We start from the raw sequence: 21,399 nt of genomic DNA, 5'->3' as shown, positions 1-21,399 counted from the left end.
TCAGTCAGAATGGAAATTAGATTATTCTGTCTCTTCAGTAGTCACTTGAAGAGATGGTAGAACAGAACTGGACTGTGGTGAAGGCAGGATCAAACTCTAATAAAGTATGGCAGAGTAAAAAAAAAACACCACAAACAACAAGCCAACCAAAAACCAACCACCCCTCCTAAACCAAACCAAAATACATACCCCCAAACTTTCCTTTGCATTAAGTATGAGATTTTCTTCTAAAGTTGTTCTTCACTTACACCTAAAGTAGTATCTGGTTTTATCTGATAATTGCCTATTGATCATTCATTCAGTTTAATTTGAGGAGGAGTTTATCAAACATGTTAAAAAGAATCAATAGGGTAAATAATTCTCTATTAAAGCTGTAACTACATCCACAAATGCATTAAAATTCATACTTAAAATTACCACAGAATAATATATTGAACTCTTCTCATCCCATTTTATCTAGAGGTGATATTTGCACATGGAAAAATTATACAGATGTGTTTATTTTGCTTCATTGTGATTAATGTCCTTCTACAGTAAAGATAATGTTACATTTGTCCTGTATATTTGTTACTTTCACTTAATGGCTTAAATGCCTTACTTGTGTTTGTGATAATCTATCGTCTTCTGTACACAGTAGTGTTAAAAATTGTTTTGATCATGGTTTGAGAAAATTTACTTGTAAATTATTCACTAAAAATATGTACCACTTCAGTGTATCCTAAATTCTGTCAGTACTATGTAATTAAATAGTTTTTAAGATATTTTCTGCTGGAAAGAATTAGCCAGTTAGAACAGAAGCGTATAGCTTTGTGTGTACCTTGGCAGTATTCATAAACAAAAATAGATGTAGTGAGTAAATAGAATTATTTAACTTGTTCAGTATTTTATTTTTTAATGAACTGTAGAGGTAAAAAGTGGCAGAATCCCACAATTGGCCACCTCTCTTGCATGGAGATTGCAAAAAAGCATGCTTTATTGCACTTAAAAATACCAAATGTGGTATCCAGTAATACAGTAATTACAGTGCTTTTCATTTTGATATATTTCTTGATTGCTTTGCTTTACCCTGAATATGGGATTAGGTCCTTCACTAAATCATCTTGAAGCAATTCTGTACCTAGACTAAATCCTTAGAATACAGTGGGTATCAATCACATGGACAATTAAAATTGAGTATTGACATGTTTTTAAAATAGTCATACATCTCAATTTTGTTTATCTCAAAGTTTTAAAAACCTAATGACCTCATTGCAGCTTGACTATAATTACCATGTTTAAACTTCTATGCATTTTTTAGTTTAAACAGCCTTTGTGTTTTTTTTAAACCAAAAGAAAATTAATGAGAAGAGACAAAGAGACATCAAAGAGGTTTTCCCTCTGATTGCAGTGTTAGAAGTTTTGCCTGAAAATAGGTTACATTTCTTCTGTTTTCAGCTGAATCCTCATTAACTTTACATTTTAATGATGTCCAGAGCAAATTATACGATTATGGTAGATGCCTTAAAGGGAAGCTTAAAGGACACCTTTTTAATGTTTGTTTCTTTATTGGTGGCAGTATTTGCACCAGTATTATAAACAGTGTTAGAATGCTAAAATTAATTCCAAAACATACCCGAAATATCTTCCATTTTTGTCATATATGTAGTATAAGTATCTTTATTTAATATTTAAAACAAGTGGAGCATGTTAGGGGGATATCTTCATCTTTGTAGAAGAAAAATGTAAATCCTGTCCTTTGAAAGAGTTTACAAATTACTTCTGCATCTTATAATTAGTTTAATTTATAATGATAAAATAAAATGGAGATAGATGATGTAACAAAGCCACTGAATTGGTTTATTTTCTTGAACCTTCAATGGAGAAGATGATTGAAATGTTGATAAAGTGATAGCTTGTATTTTTACAATGGCATAAAACATTATTGGGGGAACTTGGTGGAATTTCAATTTATTCCATTTAGGGGAACAGTATTAGCAGCATATGTGTCTCCTACTAAAAATTAAGATTGCATCATTAACTTTTTAGATGAAGGATTGTTTTATATCAAATGCAGCAATGAGAGCTTGTATTTGGTACACCTTAAACAAGGTTAACTGAAATTGGTGACAGCTTGAATGGAATTTGATCAGTTGAGAACAAAAACATATCTTAAAAAAATAATAATAATTAAAAAAAGCACACTTGCCCCCTCCTCCCCCCCCCCCCCCCCCCAGTATAACAATTCTATATTAACATTTTTTTTTGCTCCCCTTCTTTCCCCTCACACTTTTCCCCCATGGAAGGATATGTTATTTCTGACTGTAGCTCAATGAAAAGTTAGACCAAAAGGTCTTGTGAAAAGTGAGGTCTTCTGTTTCCCTGTCCTGACACTTGGCATCTGTGTTTTATGAATAGAACCTTTGATATTCTGGTGCTGCACTTTAATCAATAAACTAAATTTTTGGGAGGTAGGATTATGGCAAGGTGAAGAAGAAGTAGCAATGTCCCAAAGTTCAGTTACGAGGTAGAACTCAAAAGCCAATTGAGATAGTGAAATGTCATCATTTAAGATTTTAGAAGATAGTACTTCATGACTACATTGCCATAATAGAAGTGAATTTCTAATTAATCCCTGATTATTCCTATCGATATGGCTTTGCTTGGCATATGATTTTACAAAGCTTATGTCCTGCATCTATACATTCAGTATTTCAGATCGGTATTTCTAAAAAAATTATTTCCAATGGAAACAATCTTTAGTACTTTTTTAAAATAAATTCAGCCTTCTCATATGTTCCAGACTATTAATTCCTGAATGACTGCCTGTCTGCTGTAGTGTTATCCAAAGTTTGGTGTTGCTGTTCATCTGTGTTCTGTAGTTCAGGAGAACTGCACTTGCTATAAGATGTTCTTGAGAGCTCAAATTTGTAATCATGACTGTCAAAATAATCCTTTTTGTCCTGAGAATTCCACCTTAAAGATGCTACAATTTTATGATCTGCTCTTCCACTGAAATTTGTATAGTGTTTTAGTGTCTTGGCATATGTACACATATCTCTTATGTAAATGAAATTTTCCCATTTATTTTGAACTGAGATAAATACATTTTTGCTAAATACTGCCTGGTTGGCTTCTTCATCCTTGATTTATATGTCCATCGTTAATAAATAATTGAATAATGCAAGAGTCATTAGACAAAAAGAAAACTGAACTTAACCTTTCCATTTCAGTATGATTCTTACATAGTCTTTTTAATATTAATAAATTTTCTGTAGAAACTGTTCAGAAATCTAAATTGTCATGATTGTCTAGGAGTTATGGCAGACCCAAACTGCACATCCAGTTTGGTGTGCCTTGGGTGATCTCTTCTTAGAAAATAGGTTTAAGTCTTTCAGATGTTTGGCACTCTGTAAGCTTGAAAACAGCTTTTGAAAGTGGTGGTTTAAGTTCCTGCTTTAGCTTAAATCTTTTGGCTTTGATGCCTTCTAATGTAACTTCAGTTTGAAGATTGTATCTCTAAAGAAGAAAAAGTTGAGTGCAATTTTCTGCCTCTTTCTCACCTTTATTTTGTAATTATTGGAGAATTTACAGTAACTTAATCTTCAGTTGAGATGCTAATAAAAATACTGATTAATAAGGTCTAGCTGACAGAAAGATGTGTATGTTATTCTTATTTCCTTGGCATGCAGGATTTTGTATAGAATCATATTAGCACTAAAAACCTGAAATGTTCTTCCTGGTAACTTATTCTGCAAATATTTGCACCGTGGCTATTTCCAGCCAGTTATGTGTTAATGATTGTGCAAGGTTGAAACATTCCAGTCATTCACATGCCTGTCCTCCCTTTCTTATATGTGTTTCTTTGCTCAGTGTTTTTGCCTTATTTCTTTTGCTTTGTTGTGGTCAATTCAGTCAGTATAATAGCAAAGACATTGGTGTTGTGTTTTTTTTTTTTTTAATAAAGAGTTATGTTAGAGATATACTATAACAGAGATAAGAGCTATTTATGTCCTAAACTATTGATTTTTAATTAATGTTGCCTGGGCTCATACATGTTGGCAGAATCGCTAACAGCTTGTGGCATTTTTTAATTCACATCTTCTTTTTTGGTATTTTGACAGTGTCATTCATATCTCATGAAAAAGTACCTCGTCAGGTTAAATGTGTTAAAACACCGAGAAAAAAAAAAAGAAAAAAAAAAAGAGGAGAGAATGGAACATAGGGCTGCCTAGAAACCTTGATCCATTGCCAAAGTATTTAAACAATTTAGTGTTTTGGTTTTCTAGCTCCAAGCTGCTTCTCAAATCCCTTGCTAATTAATCCAGTTAATTCTTTGTAGACTAACTGTATGCAGGGCTTTTTCTTGTGCTTCTATCGCCGAGATCCCTGTTTTGTTTGAAGCAAACCTAAGCTCTGTTATAAAGGTTGTAGTAATAAAGTGAGTACTTGTAGATGTAAATACAGTGTTTTGAGCCTTTTTAAAAGGAGTTGTGTTTGTGTGTGTAACTTCTAATTTAATCTTTCATGTTTAAAAATTAAATATATATGCTTGTAAAGATGGAAAGAACTTTGTGATTAGTTTGATCATTTAAGAAAAGACAGTAGAGCCTCTATGGAACAATTATGACACGAAGTATTAGTATTGTGATATTATAACTAGTGATATATGTTTATTTTTCAACAAGTAAATTACTGTAAATGCTGTTTGTTTCTATACTCCCAAACTAACTATTGGATATAGGGCAAATAAGAGAGTTTAACAGAAGGGAAGTTTTTAGAAATGACCTGTTGATACTTTGTACTCTAATCAAGAGAATTCGAAGGTGGTATATAAATTCAGAACTAGAAAAAACAGCTAGGGATCAGAGAGCTTAGAAGCCCAATTAGACATGGTATGAGATAAGGAGAAAAGAGTATACACTCTTCAAGGTATGCTTATTTGTGATAAAAGCAGCTACAGCTTTTGAGGTTACTTCTTGTTTTTAAGATTTGTTGAAAACTGCTTCTCCTCGTCATACTGCTTATCAGTACTAAGCATATGATTGTGTGCAATAATGCAAGTGTAGCTCTAGCCGTCAGTGATGTTTCTACCAAGCACTATGGGAAAAGTGTCTCTCTGAATGTTCTACTCCATCAGCTTCCTCAGTTATTTTGAGAAGTTGCTTCTGAGGACTTACTGTCTATAGGACACAGCTTTCCCTCCTATTCTGTCTAATACTAGATGTTCTTGCATATCAGTGATGATGTGCAGATACTGGAGACTACATTTGTGCTACCAGCTGGCCATAACAAGTTACACTCCTCGTTTCCTTAGGCATCCTCTATAGATTTGCATGTCAGCACAATGGAAGTCAATGACCATCTGCACTAAAGCACCTTGTGGATCAACCTGTGGAGAAAAATTGTGCAAGTGGATTAAAGTTGCATTTTTAGATTACTTTTGGAGTTGGTAGTGAAGGAAAAAATTGTTTTTGGCAAATCTGCTGCTAAGGGTGGACACATTGAAAAGTCTGAAAGTGTAGTTGGGAGTTTGTTGTGTAATAAAGCTGGGCAAGGAAAAGAGAAAGGAAATTAATGAAATTGCTAGTTTTATAGACACCTGATTTCCAAGGCTGGCTGTTAAATGAATATAACATGACTATGAAATGTTCCTGCTCAGAACTAGACTAGTCCTCTATCTTGGGAGCATCTTGATAGCTGGATAAGTGCTATCATATGTCTTGGAAGTATCAACGATCTTAAAATGTTCCTAGTGCTTTTCTGTTTTGCAGTTAAAAATCCTTTTGATACCCTGGCCTTTTCCACAGTAACAAAAAATGTTCTAAAATTTTTTTAGTGAGATGATAGTTTTCCTGTCTAGTTGCACTAGAAATATAGAATATCAGCAAGCTCCTCTTTTATATAAACCAAATTATTTTTCAAGCTGATAGTACTGCTTTAAATGTGCTAAACTTACTTTCTCAGAGACCTTCCTATTGTAGCATCACACATGGCATAAAGTGAGCTTTGTTAGTAGTAGCTGAAAGCATTGCAGATATGAAATAGGTCAATACTTCAAGTGTAAATATACCCACAATTCTGTTGCAGTGCTTGATGCTGTCCTATTAATGAACTTTACTCCAAAAGAGAGAAGTCATTCTGAGTAGCTGAACACTCAGTGATTTTCTTTTTCTTTCATCTCATGGTCATTAGCTACATGAGGTGTATTTTTCCACATTAGGATCTCTTTCCCCTTACCCCCACTAAGTTTTGAATAGTGTTCAAGAAGTTCAACTTCTGTCATCAACACATCTGACTCCACAGAAACTTTTTGCAGGAGAGTGTATTGAATGCTTTTCCTGTTTTTACAAACTTTCCTCTTGTTTAATGCTTCAGTTTGTAGGCTTTCACAAGACCTCAGTGATGCTGCAGCCTTAGTGGAGGCTCACTGTGACCACTCTCTGATTTTATTTTTTTAAACTTGCTTCCAGCTGACTGGCCCTTATGAATTTTCATTACCATTTTGTTGGAATGGACAGTACTAATACGACTGATAAGTTGAGATGGGCATCTCGCACAGTTCAAGTTGAAATAAAAAGGTGAAAGTGAGTACTGAAGGGTACAAGGCTAACTTCTGAAGTGTGTCAACAAAATAATTAGTGCTATCTTTATATATAATCTTGCACGCCTTAAAACTTAGGAGTGAGTTGGTGACCATTGAAACTATTGGTCATTTAGGATCATTTAATACCATGTATTTCTGCAGTTGTAAATGCGTTAAGCATAAAGGTCTAAAGATGTGTACATTGTTGTAGAAACCACAATGATAGTATTACTCTTTATAATAAAGTTTCCCCAAAACTGATAGCTAGGTTTGGCTGTCATTTATTGTTAGTGAAACATATATGAATCAGATTTGTTGTGTGATAGATAGGATATATTTAACTATACATTCAAAAAAGTATTTAAACTAACATCTCCACTAAAGAAAACAATAGAATTAAGAATGGGATTTTCAGTTTCCTGTGTCACAATTTCATCTTTGATAGAATCTGTTTTTTCTGTTTCAATGCCATTTGGATAACTAAAGCATCCTGAAATAAACAGAGAAGCAATAATAGAAATTTTGACGCCGTCAAACCCCAAAATGATTCTGAAGAGCTTGTTTTCTATAAGATCTTATATTGCTATGCGGGGAGATTCCCATAAGAGATGATATTTGTGTAGATCAGTAACATAGAGCAGTGTCATTGGGGGCTGGTGGTACTCTACTGAAGTAACACATGATAACTTTGAAACTGAAAACAGTTTGAGACTATCAATATTGAAAGTATGAAAGTAAGGTCAGAGTTTTAAACATTATAAAGTTACATAGCTTGAGGCTTAGAAATCAGTATTCACTGTTGCACGTTTAACAAAGAAGGTATTCTCTGTGTAGTTTAGGCAATTATACAATTGCTGAAGAGTAGGGTTGTTTTATTTTTCTTTTTTAGTACACCACTTCAAGAACTTATGGTTGGCTAGAACACTTTTGTTCCAAGTGCTTTTTCAGTCAGTTCAGATTAAACCTGAAATGTGATGATCCATATAACAATGAATATATTTCTGTAGTACTTGCATGTATTTGCCTAATAATATGTCTATCTGAATTTATTATGGTTGGTGAATTTTGGAAAGAGATTAAAAAAAAGTTAGATGACTGTAAAGTGTTCTGTAATACATGGAAAATACAGGTTATTAGCAAATTAAAATGGCCATGAGATCATTAAAACTAAAACAAAAAATGGTGAAAATAAAGCAGTTTGGAAAATGTTTATAAAATTAAAAGTATTTTCTAGTAATGAAAAGCCTGGCGGTATGTTGGAAAATACTCTTTGTTTTCATTAGCAATTCCTTTAGGTTTTGTAATGTAGTTGATTGATTGCCATGGCCATGTTGTGGTTTTACATGAGTTCTGTGTAATACAGTATATCTAAAGAGCAATATGACATTAAAATGTTATTCCTGGCTTTCTTCAAAACAACAAATAGAATTAAAAATTATCTGGTTGACACAGGGAAGTAGAAAATGTGACATTACGTAAAAATTTCTCTTAAAATTAATTGGACAAGTATTTTTTTTGAATGAAAGTGCTTATTAATATGCCAATGTTAGGTCTGAATTAAGTTGACTATAAACTTTCATTTTATCAAATGTAAGTCTTTTTTGCTGTAAAAAGCTAGCTTGAAGAAAATGTTTTGGGTTACATATGCTTGAACCTTTAGCAGAAGCAGTAGTCTTGGGAAAGCAGATAGGCATACATAAGCAATTTGAAATACATGTCTTGTAAATATTAAAGAGGGTGACTGTTTCTTGTAAAAATGTCAAAACTCTAGTTGCTTTGGTCTTATCTTGCGTAACTTGAGAATTTGCATTCTGGAAATATAAGTTAAACTGGCAGATTTACACAATCACTGCTTGTGTCTGGTATTGTTAAACTCTAGATGATGCACTAACTCTGGATTAATTTTTCCTGCATGCTAGCTACATGTGATGAAGGTCTGTTTATTTTTCTTCCTTTATTGCTTCTGAGACTTAAGAAAAATCTTGTCTTGTAAATCCTGCCCTGTGTGGTATTGACGCTTCCAGATTGTCACATTTAAATCATAGCATGAAATATTAGTTAACTGTTTCTTTCATATTTTCAGGACAAGGAGGGCTTGCCAGCTGCTGTTGAAGTGAAGAGGCTGTCACCAGGCAACTCTGCTGTCTCAGAATATAAATACAAAGAGGCAGGAGAGAAACGAATTCACTATTCATGGCCTGACCACTTGAAACATATCTCTATTAAATTTATAGAGTGGTGAAAAGGTTACGAGAAAAAAAAATACTGATCAAACACAAATATATTTTAAAAAATCATTACAAACAAAAAAAGCCTACTTAAAAGTAGGTGTTCCTATTCAACTTGTGCATTTAAACTCTTTTGTACAATTATTACAGGCAGCCTGTAAAATGTTTCAAAACAATTTGTATTTAATTTTGTAAGCCAGGCTTTGTGGATTTCTTGAACATTGAAGTAGGATGTTACCTAACTGTATTTTTTTTGCAAGTTTTAGCTGCTGTATAATTTGCTGACTAAAATTACAGGGGAAAAGAAAGAATTAAAAACATAATCCATTCAAAATCTGCTCCTTGCAGGGCTCCTGGAGTTTGGCTTAGATTTCCAGTAGTACTAAATTTCTGGGTTGGTTGTAGAACAGATGGTTATGAAGAGAAATATCCCCTTAAGTGCATAGTAAAGCAAACTCAAAAGATTCATCAACCATGCTTTAATGTGGACCTGAGGTATCACCAAAGTAATTAACCATTGCATATAAAACATCTGAAGACCTCAAATGAAGATGGGAGAAACATGTAACAAACAAGACTTGAAATAAGTACTTTTTTTTGTCTCTGTTTTTGATCTCTGTTATTTCATCTTTAGTTCTATCCTATGCATCCCCTTCTTACAGTTCTAGCTTTAGTTATATCAGTATCATCAGTTTAAAAATTAGTCTGGACTGAGAGTTTTCTGCTCTTATTTGTGAAGAAATAATTCTGAGTTTTCTGATCACTGAAGACATCTTACACTTTCTAATGTCTCCTTATTCTTACAGTTTAGAATGTTAGTAGAAGGAAAATAAATCTGTACTTTATACGACTGGTTTTTTTTAAACTGATTTTGTGGTATGGATGAAACAAAAGGAGTTAAGGATTTAATATAGGGGTAATCCCCCAACTGTATTTCATATATTGCACACTCTGTGCTTGCAACACAACTGTTTCACAACTTCTGTTAAAAGAACTGGTAAAGTCTTGATTAAACCTGGCACCATTCCCTATGAGAATCCAAGACAGTAAATAATATCAGTTGAAGATGGAACATGTTACCTTATAAAGGGTCTAAGTAGTCTGATGTATAACTTTTCTGATATCCTTTTACTTATCATTTATCAGATCTTGACTCTGACACATGCATTTTCTTCAATCCCTTGCTTCTTGATCTGCTCCTATTATAACTTAATGCTGTGGAAGGGAGGAGCTGATCTTGTTCTTGGGAGAGAGATGACTGACTTCATAATACAGAAGAGATTTGGAATAAAATATGAACTGAACCTACTCTTCAGTTTTTGTGGTTGTGTTTACATTAACATTTAGATCAGAGCTAACTTCAGTGGGTTTTGGTTGGTGAGGTGTGTGGTTTTTTTGTTTTGGTTTGGTTTTTTTTTTTTTGTTTTTTGGTGTTGTTTTTGTGTTTTTTGTTTTTTTTAATTTTCCATCATCTGTTTATTTCATGATATTTCAGCTCTTCAAATGGTATTGAAACAAAAGAACAGATTCTTTCAAAGCTGTAACTGTGCCAGAGGAAACTGGAAATACCATTCTTAACTCTACTACTTTTTTTGTAGTGGAATGTCCCTGTGATGCTAAATGCCTTTTAAGTGGCAAGCTGGACAGTTCAACAACTTGACTTGACACCAAGTAGCTGATTAGGAGTTGTTAAGGGGAGACTACTGTAGCCTCTTCTTTCTCTAAAAGGCAATCAATGTTTTCCCTGTCTTCTTATCCAAGAAGTGAGTGTTGTTTCTATTTTGCACTTACTATACTTTAGTTTTTTAACAGGATTGTAAAATTAATTTAACCAAGACACCTTTAGATGGAAGATTGGTTTGGGTGCTAGAAGCAGTGAAAGTCTTGTATTTAAGGTTTACTCTCAGTGGGTTGTAAAGCTGCTGCTGGACTGATGCGTGCACTGGAAAACTGATGTGAGATCAGTTAGGAACCCGGCCGCCTGAGGTGGACTGAAACATAAGGGAACTTCGGCAATTTTGCCAGTTCTTGTATGGTTAGGGCTATTACCTCTCTGTATCTCTTTATTCTGGAGAACTGTATGTAGCCTTAAGTAAAAATCCGTGAGGAAGTTGTAGATTAACCTGCTTTATTTTGGAAGAATTTTAAAAAAATATGTATATAAGATACTGCTGAACACTGACTAGGAAAGTTTTGCTCCTCACTGCCCCTCTGGCTCTTGATGTGTTAATAATATAAAAACAATTATGGAAATCATAGTGATTTGTTTAATCTGTTCCATTTTTTTCTCTTCCTTCCTGTTTCCTGTGATGTATATTTTATGTTGCCTTTGCTCTCAGTCTTTCCCGCTTTTGGATCATTTTACTGAACTCTGAACAGCATTTTGTGTGTGAATTGCAAATCTTATATTCTGTTTCTAGATTAAACTGTTGTGAAAAGCATTTTCATGTTACCAGTGAGGTTTTTGGCACTTGCAGGGCAGACTTCCAAATGTTCCGTTAAGAGAGGCAAACTTGCAAGTCTGTTTTTTATGGCTTTAATGTCAATGGACTCATTTGAACAGCAGCTGATGTGTATAGTACTTGTTGATTCACTCAACTGGTGATTGTACCACATTCACAAAAACTTCAGTAACTGAGAACGATAGGTCAGTGTCCACTTATTTATGCCTAACTTGTCACAAAGATGTGGACTATGTCCTAGGAATGGAATATTTGTTTGAAATGTGATATGCTAGGTGAATAGTTTCATTGCATACTATTCTCATGCAGGTTGTATTTTTGAATATTGAACCTGCTATATGTATGCTTACTATGCATATTGATATTTTGGGGTAACTTCAATTGCATGCATTGTGTGCTGGCAGGTTTTTTTGTGTGGTTTTTTTTTTAATATAGTTTGTAAGACATTCTTATAGAATTTTGTTTAATATCTTGGTTGTTTTCTGACTTGTATGCTTTTAGAATAAGGAGTAGTTTAAGAAGAAAAGATTGAAGGCTTAAAGCTTCACATCCAGAAAACTGGAATTTTTATTCTATATGTATTTTGTGCCAGAAGTTGTTCTAAGGTTTCTTGTCTGTCGTCTTGTGCGCGTAGGTTTTTTTTCTCTCCCACATTTTCTCCCCCCCCCCCCCCCCCCCCGCCTCTTTTCCTCCTCCCCTTCTTCCCCCACTCTGAGATGTTATCTGCATGCTAAGTCTGCAGCAGTTTAAGGGCAAGCAGAAGTGTTCGGCTGTACTGAATACAGGACATCAAGGAGATTGCGGAGGTTTGGAAAGAAGTTTACGTTACTTTTTAGTTGTGCTGCATAAGTGCTATCATGTGTAGTGGGTGTTGAAATTAAAGTTGCTCTGAATGGAATTCCATTTCATTTTAGAGGGATTGCAGCCATAAAGACCTTAAAAAAGTCAACGAGCTAAATCATTTAGTCAGGGAGGAAAAATGAAGTAATTTTCACTGTATTTTTCAATTTGGGATTAGTATATCTGAATGATTTGTAGCCAATATGGATTAAATTGGCTGACTTTTATCAGGAGAAACAGGTTAGTATGTATTAGGTTTGTGCGGTTAACTCTGGCAAATATTTTCCGATAATGTTTTGAAGAACTTCCCTGGTTTTATAATTTCCATACGCTTCAAATACAGACCGGTTTGAGTTGCGCTATTTTTAGAAGTAATTTAGCATGCCTCTTTTAAAACCAAAACTCTTCACTTTATGATGTAAGAAAAGTTGAGAGTAAAAGAGCAGCATAGTTACACTAATATGCTATTGTAGCATGTTCCCATCCTGTCATCTGGAAAATTAAATCAGGTTACAGCATGGATTAACATCTAGACTTGTGAGGAGGGGAAGGTAGTGTCTTAAATGCCATGAAATTGAACAATGGGATTATACAGTTCACAGCTAATTTCAATATTCTTCTGTATTTGGCTTTTTGTTGAACAAGATTCTGTAAGGAGAGGCAGTAATAGGTTTTAGAACTTGGAAACTTTCACATATTTATTAAAATACTAACAATAATAGCTTGAATATGGTTGAGTAATCAGTACAATGCTCTACATAATGTGCATAGATGTGAGGTAGAATCTCTACTACTAGAGCGAAAAACTACATGTGTTAGCAATGAAAACTGTGTTCACCTAGTGTGCAATCAATGGTTTCTGTTACCCATTTGCTGATGCTCTATAAATGCATGGCAAGGAATCAAAAAGCTGCTGTGGCAGTGCAGAAAAGTTTTATATCACTGAGAAATAGCATTGTCTTTTCTTACCCCTTTGCAAAATAAAAAATATGTTCAGTTACAAAAATTTCACATATTGTTTGTATGAGAACTGATTCAGTAGTTTCCCTCAAAAGCACCTCTTAAAATAGTTGCAAAGGAAACTGCTTCAAAAATAACCATGTGAACTATTTCATATGTGTTTTTCTAACTGGTCCTCCCTAGAACACGGTGTCCGTCATGAGTAATAAGGTCTAGTGGATCTCCAGGTCTTTGGCCAACCTAGATTTATGGGCAGCAGCTGCTTTGTATGGAGCTATACCCTCTGGGAAGAGGGCTTACAGTGATGTGCATCAGGTTGGTAAGTGAACTCACTCTGACTTCACTGAACTCACTCATGAATCTTAGGAAATTCATATGATATGCCATTGGTTTAAAAGCTTTTTACACATGAGTGTAAGCATTAGGAATAAAATTTACTTTTTTCTTAGTACCAACAGTTTTAATTTAAATTTGTGCCCATACAAGGATGGGAGATTGCAGATAAGATGGTGTATTTTAGCTTTATTTTGGAATGGTATTGTTTGTATACTTTCTGTTTTACACTTGTAACTTAAAATTTCCAGTGCTATATGTCAGCATGCTGTTAATACTAATATATGGTTATTTTCCAGATAAGTTTGTCAGCACTTGCTTTAGGCAGAAGCTGTGTGGATCTTGTCATCTTTTGTGAGCTGAAACTACTAAATCAGATGTAATGAAAGATAAACATGAGATACTAAGTTACCATCAACATAAAAGTTCAGCCTGTAGCACAACTTGAGTTCATATTTTGGGGTTTGGGAAAAGTTTAGTTTGAGAAGCAGCTCCATAATTCCTGTGACCTTTTTTCTTTCTGTTGTTAACTTTCACTTTCTTTGATTATTGTTTTGCAATGTCTCCTTTTGCTGACCTCAGCTGAGCTTTTAATGCTTTATAACTGGTGCAGTGGAAATCTTCAAGCTCTCCACTTTGCTGTAGCTGTTTAAGAGGTTGGTTAGGATTTCAGTCTATCTCTTCCCTTTTTCTGATGTCAGCAAATAGATTCCACTATCCTGAACTTGAAAAAAGTATTTTAGGTGTGTTTACTTTGTCTATGGAGTATTAAAGCAGAAAAATATTAGAGCATCATTTAATTAGAAAGCCTGTTAAGTACCTAGAATAACAGTGTTCACTGTGTTTTGAGTTGCAAAGGGTTTTCTTACTGTCTGGAGATGCAGCCAAGCTACATCTAATTTTGTTTGCATGCAGTGTGCAAAACAAATTACTGTTAGTAGGAGTGTTTGAAGTTTTCAAGTTACTTTAGTTTTATAGGCAGAGTTGACAGTCAGTTATGTTCACGTCTTTACCATGTATTTCATATGAGTGCTAAAGTATATTTTACTGATACTAGTGGTGCTGATTAAAGCTGAATCCTGAATGCTTGGCTGAGCTGCCCTCCTGTATTCCTCCATTTGTATGACCATTTTCCTCTGTTCAGAGTAATTTGGATATTGTGTCCATTGTGATTATTAGGTGCCTTGTGCTTATCCTTTCAATGGAGAGCCTGGCCATACCAAGTAATAGTAACATTTGTTTTGTAGATGTTTATATTTAATAAAGTCAGGTGTCTTGATGGCCACTATTTAAATGTATGTATTTATGTAAATCCTCCTTGTTTAGTTAGGGTGCTCCAGCTTCCTGGAACTTCATGTAATGGCCATATAACTTTTAAATATAATTTTATTGTGTATATGTGTGTAGGTAAGCATAGCTAAAAACGCCTTTCAAATGAACATTAGATAAACAACGAAGAATGGTAAGGTGATAAAAGGTATAAGATGTGATGTAGTTTCTTTTTCAATTGTGTAGTGTTTTCCAAGGAAAGATGTTGGAAGTTTAGTAAATATTCCCAGACCATTTAAAAGCTGAAGTGGTGGAACTGATGCAATGTTAAATAGAAAGTACTTGTAAAAACAGGAGGATGTGCAAGTGTATGGCTCTCAAGCATAATTTAACTGTAGGGTTCAAGGTTATATGGATTAGCCATTCTGATGCTGTTATGAGAGATGTCTTCAAAAGCAGACTGTATACAAACTATATATCCCACTGTCTTAACAGGCATGTGACACCCAGTGCAATTCCACAAGGTGCTTTGCTTATCCAGCTAAGTACATATTGCTGTTATTTCCATTGAAACTGGTGGATGAGAAATTAAGTTAATTCCATTGCATTGTGGATGAAATTAAATATCTTCTAATGTGTACAGTTGATTGACATAGGAAGTTTTTATTTATATTAAAGGCAGCTTAGCTTATGAATGTATCATAGCACTGAGGTCCATGTTTCAGATGAAAATATAATTGTAGATTATGTGCTTTGAGAACACGTTCATCTTGAACCTGTAGAAACTGGCTCAGGTGGGGACTCTAATCATGGTCGCATCTTTTTCTAAACTACAGTATGGTAGTGTTTAATCTGGTGAGTGAAATAGTGCTATCTACATGAGGAAATATATTCACCAAAGCCCAGATTCAGATGTTCTCAGTTCCTGAGTCTTGAAAACAACCATAACTACTTCAGTTGCTTGAAGTCTGCAAATATAGCAACCATCCAGCATATTTCCTCCTGTCTTCTTACTGAGCCTTGTGCATATTTTACTGTCTAATTTTAGAGAGGTGGAAATAATTCATCCTTTATGGTATAGATCAATAGACAAGTAGAAGTGGAATGGTACTTATTAAGAGATATAGAAAGGACTGTGATAACAAAGTAAAAATTTTATTACAGTCAATAAGCTACTATGTGGAAAAGTTTAGAAACTCCCCATTCTGTGTTACTGAATTGCTTAAGAGGCCCATTTCAATAAGATCTATTACCTGTGGTTTTGTGGGGGTTTGGGTCTTCTTCAGTTTCCTCCTGTTACCAAGCTCACTGAAGATACAAAATAAATAGAAATTCTAAATAGTTACTCACAGTTTATGAGTAGCTAGGCTGGATGACCTGTAAGGAAGCGTTCTTAAAATGCAGCATACCTGCCTCTTGTGATATGCAAAAGATAATCAATCCTCGCTGCCTTTTCTCAAGAGAACGTGGAGGCCAGCCTCCTGCATTTACACATAGCCTGACCCACCAATGCTGGAGGTGGCTGTCAGTATCACCGCTTCTGTGCGAGAAGAGGAAGCCGTAGGGATGGACAGCAAAGATCAAAATGTTGCTGCTCCTGCAGCAAAGATATATTGCAGTTCTTTCCATGGCAAGAGCAAGTGACAAAATTTTGTTTTAGAAGCAATTTACCCCTAAAGAACAAATATTTAGAAATGCATAATTTCTGAAGTAATTAAGGAAAATAATTTTGTAGTAGATCAATTAAACATTTCAGTAAGTTTGAAAATTGAAATATCTTCCATTACTAGCCATTGATATTAAAGAAATGTGGGAGGTATAGATTCTGATGTAGTGGTGGTGGGAGGGAAGTTATTGTTCATTACTTTGTATTGGTAATCAGCATAACTGCATTTTAATTATGTCCTGCACTCTACATCATAGACCATGGCTGTGAAGGAGTCAACACTGAAAATTTTGCCAAATCCTGTTCAGCGTGTAGTCTAGTGAACTGATGTACAAAGGTAGTGGTCCTTGTAAGAGATGATGACAATGGAAATCTTTTGTTTGTTGTAAGTTCATTTATTTTGACTTTCCTGTGTTAGGGACATGTGTGGAACAGGAGCGTTTTTTCTGTTTATTTTGCGCTGTGTTTTCTGTGGCCACCACTCACCTTTATTTCTTGATGGCACACAAATTTTTGAGAGGCAGGAAAAAAAATCCCAATTTTCTGTAAGAATGAACATATTTAAGTAAAAACTTGGAATGAAAATCGATGTATATAGACAATGCTAAAATTAAAACCAAAGAAGAAATCCTTGGCTGTGGTTTTTAAGTTAATATTTAAGTTGTGTTTTGTTTCATTTTAATGAGAAAAGTTTGTAAGGTGACCTCTGAGACAATAAAAGCACCAGCAGGTATTTATTTGCCCATGATAACTTTCAGCTACCAGTGCTTGGGAGTTAATCGTAGTATCTTCATGTCTTCCGGACGGTGATGTGCCTAGGAGCTTTCAGGGTTTACATAAATACTGTTAAATAGGTGCCTGTAGGCCTTCCTCCATGCCAATGAGCTCCTGAAACTCAGAAAGGGCTTTCAGAATGCTAAGAAAACAGGAAAAATACATGCTTACACACACAATTACTTTGTATGACTAATCTGTTTTGTTGTATTTTTAAAGAATGGAGAATGTGGATTGCAATCTATGGAAGAATGTGTGTAGAGCAAACACACTATAGATTTATGTCCCAAAATAATTCCTCATTTCCTTAAAAATGGTAAATGATAAAATGCTGTGTCTGTCAGTATGTCTGTCTAACTTTATATTAAGTTTGAGAGCAATGGGTCAATAGAAGTTGTGTGTGCGGGAATGTCAGTTATCATGTTCCAGGCACCGTTGGAGATTTCTTACAAATTTATTTCTTTCATTGTTTTTTCTGTGAAATCCTGAAAGTTTAGCCTCAAATAAATAATTTTAAAAACATTTAAGAACATGCATCATAATAGATGTTGCATAGTTTCATCTTACCACTGATGCTGTGCTTGCTTTGGTGAAATATGAGACTGTATTGTTGGTATGAGTTCAGCTGTTCACATTTCTTTGCACTTTTGGACACGTAGCTTAGCACACTTACCTGGATATGGATTTAAGACTTTTCAAACTAAGGCTTTAAAAGGTGATCCCTTGCTTTCTATTTCTACTTTGTTGTGTTAATGTAGAAGGGTTTGCTCATATGCATATGTAAAATTTGATACATTGTGTATGTAATTGTATGTGTGTAATGGTGAAATGTTAAAACTAAGCATCTGATTGTCTGGAAAAAGTTAAGCTACAAAGTTAATTAACTACGGTATTGCTGCATTTCTAATATAAAAAGAATACACCTTAATAAAAAGTTTGCATCTGCTAGCAATTGAATCACCAATCAACTAATTTATTACTGAAGTAAATTTTGCCAATGAGAAATGTAGGGTAGGGTGGGACTATTCTGAAATAAGTGTATGGTGCATGTGTCATAAAAATGACTCTTCCACTCAAGCCTTAGCTACAAGGCAGTATAGCAGTAATGCAGCAGCAGAGGTTGTGTATGCGACGTCACTCCCTACATAATGATCAAAATTTGTGAAAACAGTGTATCCAGTGAGCCAAGCGTCATACAACCAAACCCATTGGATTCCAACAAGGGTAGAAACTGCATAGCATACTGGTTGGTTTTTCCATGCACTACACTTTTTTCTGAACTCTTGTGTGATTGTTGTCTGGTTTGTTTTTTGTGATTAAAAAAATTCTTTGTAGAATGGAATCTGGTCTTCTCAGACATTCCTTTGAAAGATGGATGGCTTTGAAGAATTCTGTTTTAAATAGGTTGTCATATAAATAATTTCAATCATGATATTCCGTTGTTTTATGAACATCTCTAATTAAATTTAAGATAACTTCTCAGGGAATACTATCATATTATTTATTCTGACAGCCAGAGAAATAAGTATGTTGCATCAGTCTTGAATGCTTGCTAATGTGAAGCATTTAACATTTGTTTTCCTGATGACAGAGGTTCCAGGGCTATATTAATTACATCTTTCAAATTCTGGATAAATATTTTTTTTCTAGGGACCATGCCTTAACATTACTATAAAGTAATTTTGGGAGATTTGTATTGTGGTATCACTGAAAACCATCTACAGAGGTTAATCAACACAGTGTCTGTAGCTGGCAAAAGTAGTTACCTGATTAAAAACAAAATCAAAGTGCATTTGGTAACCATTTTCTGGTGACAAGCCTAGTTGGCAAATTGCAGCCAGAAAGATATTGCACAACGTAACAGCCTAAAGTTCAGTGTAGCACCAGGACATCTCTTATAAAATATATATATATATAAATATATATTTACATATATGTGTGTGTGTGTATGCATGTGTATGTACACACAGACATTTTTGGCTTCATGTGTTTTGTGTGTGTATGCTTTATACACAGTTTTTGTCTTTCTGGAGGAGGGTAAAGGGAGAGCCTTGAAAAGTCCTTCCCTGCTCTTATCAACATAGCAGCCTCAGCTGCCCTCCTTGGATCCCCTGCCAGGGTTGCTATCATCTTCTGATCAAATATTAATGTGTGATTCTCTGCTTGCTCACTAATCCAAAGCCAATTAATATTATCTGTCAATTATTTACAGATCCTGAGGTGCGGAGGCAATTCCCAGAAGGCTACAGTGACCAGGTTTGGAATGCGTAATTAATTTTTTACATGACAAAATTTATTTCAGGGTTGTTCAACATATTATTACTGCTCTTTTTACTGAAAGAGATAAATGCATTCTTAGAAAGAAAAAGAAGCTGTAATTAGGAGCAGAAGGATAAAAACATTTTTACATTTAAAGCAGAAAACGGAAGAATTTTGGATCTCATAAGATTGTTTTACAGTCTAGTTTTTACAAGCGAACATGAGAGCGGGAAGGAAAATTGATTAATAAATTTCACTTTTTGCCTTTAGGTGCCACAGCCTGCAGTTCATTTGGCAGTCCTCACTTCATTGTCTGAAAGGTTTATAGCTATATTTAACTGGGCACCTGGCACTACAGTACATTTTTTAAATTCTTGCCTGATCATGCAGTCTCTAGTCTGTTTCAAAAAGATGGTATAAAAATACGAATATGCAGGTAGAACGCACAGGTATTTATCATTTAGTTTATACACAGATTGAATCTGGAATTTTTCACAGGATCTCTAGCTGACTTTGAAATTAACAACTTCAAGTTACCTTGTATTTTACTGTGTCTCATTAGAAGTGGATTGGGGCAGGGGTCGGAGGTTAGGGAGAGGGGATTATTACTGTGGTGTCTATAAGTACTACTGGAGTTAATGCGCTGTTATTGTTTGTCAGCGTTTAGGGTAACTGCTGCATCTGGGTTGTGAGTGCAAGCTGATTTCTTGCACCTTTATTTCTGGGAAGTGCTGAAGTTATGGCATTGTATAACTAATAACAATAAATTTTGCCTCAGTGAGTCTCTGATACTGAGTTAGGGTCAGCAGAGCTATTTTATTTTAGATCCTGTCCCTCTAGTTACATTTTCATCAATATGAAAATTAGTGGCATTTAGATTAAAGCATTAAACAAATTGTTAGATGAGATAGCTCGTCAGGGCCAGAACAAATGTTTTAATATTTGGCTGTAATCACTCCATGCAATGGGACCTTGACCAGGGCTTCTGAGTGTTTTTGTAGTAGTAGTAATAGTATTTTTTTTCAAAGCAGCTATTCAACTACCTGACAGCTTTTCACTGTAGTTTATTAATAGGACTTCCTTTTTACATGAAGTATAGCATGGATCTAAACTTTTGGGGGGACTACACCCTTATTGCCACTGTCGGTCTGTAATTTGTGAATAAATAGATCCCTAAGTTTGTATTTACGTGAAAGACTAACTACTTTTCAGCACATAGTAGCTTATCAGGTTAGTCATATGTGAACTGGTGGTGCTTCAGAGCTGGTACAGTCAATTGTGTCCATGATCAAGGTATTACAGGAGAGTCTTGTACAAAAATTTACTTTATAAAATTCTTAAGAGTCCTCTTCCTTCTGCTGGAAATGATTAGACTTGTATAATATTGCTATGAATATGCAAGACTGAATCAAACTCAGAGGAGCCACAGGCTTATACGTATTTCTTGAGATATTCACCAAGTTATAGTCAGAATTTCTGATTTCTGAGGTTAGACCCCATAAAATACACAGTAGTGCATTTGTGTGTTTGTGGGCATGGAATGGATTTTTAAATCATCAAATATTTTGCGCATTCAAACTTATAGGGAAAGCAAAAGAAAGGAAGCTGAACTTCTCAAAGTCAGAGTAGATTTAAAAAATATTTTCCCTCTTGATGCACAGAAAGAATGTTTTTTGTGTTGATAGTGGCTATATGTTCTCTAAGAGAGCATGTCCACAGCTGACGGATTTAGATTTGAAAAATCACTTGTGAATATTCAAGTAAGCCAGAGGAAAAAAAACCCCCAACATAGAAAGGAAGAGCTACATCCATGTTTTTCCTGATTAATCTAGAGCTCTGAGAAATGTATAGGCTGCAAATGAGTCGAGTAGGTTTATTTCTTAAAACTTCTGGTTTATTGGTTTTTGGAAAAAAAATTTTAGAAGTGCTAAGTCACTGAAGATAAAGATACACACTATGAAACCCTTGATTTTTCTGCATGTGTTCTGTATGCAAAGGGGAGAGATGATATGCATGTTAGTGCAGGCAAAAATTGTTTCTAGCAAT

General features: G+C 34.7%; 1 protein-coding gene across 5 annotated transcripts in view; it reads left to right on the top strand.

Annotated features, from left to right (window-relative positions):
* The window catches only part of DENND1A (DENN domain containing 1A), a 217,968-nt gene that overhangs the window by 16,982 nt on the left and 179,587 nt on the right, over window positions 1-21,399 (top strand). For all 5 annotated transcript variants that reach the window (XM_049833161.1, XM_049833164.1, XM_049833160.1 and 2 more), the window contains exon 3: window positions 19,307-19,350. In XM_049833161.1, coding sequence (XP_049689118.1) covers window positions 19,307-19,350 — 44 coding nt within the window. The remainder of the gene's footprint in view (window positions 1-19,306; window positions 19,351-21,399) is intronic.

This window comes from Accipiter gentilis, chromosome 29 (assembly GCF_929443795.1).
Source record: "Accipiter gentilis chromosome 29, bAccGen1.1, whole genome shotgun sequence".
In the NCBI taxonomy this organism is placed as follows: Eukaryota; Metazoa; Chordata; class Aves; order Accipitriformes; family Accipitridae; genus Astur; species Astur gentilis.
The sequence above is the reverse complement of the archived record's forward strand: the minus strand, read 5'-3'. Positions and strand labels throughout refer to the sequence as shown.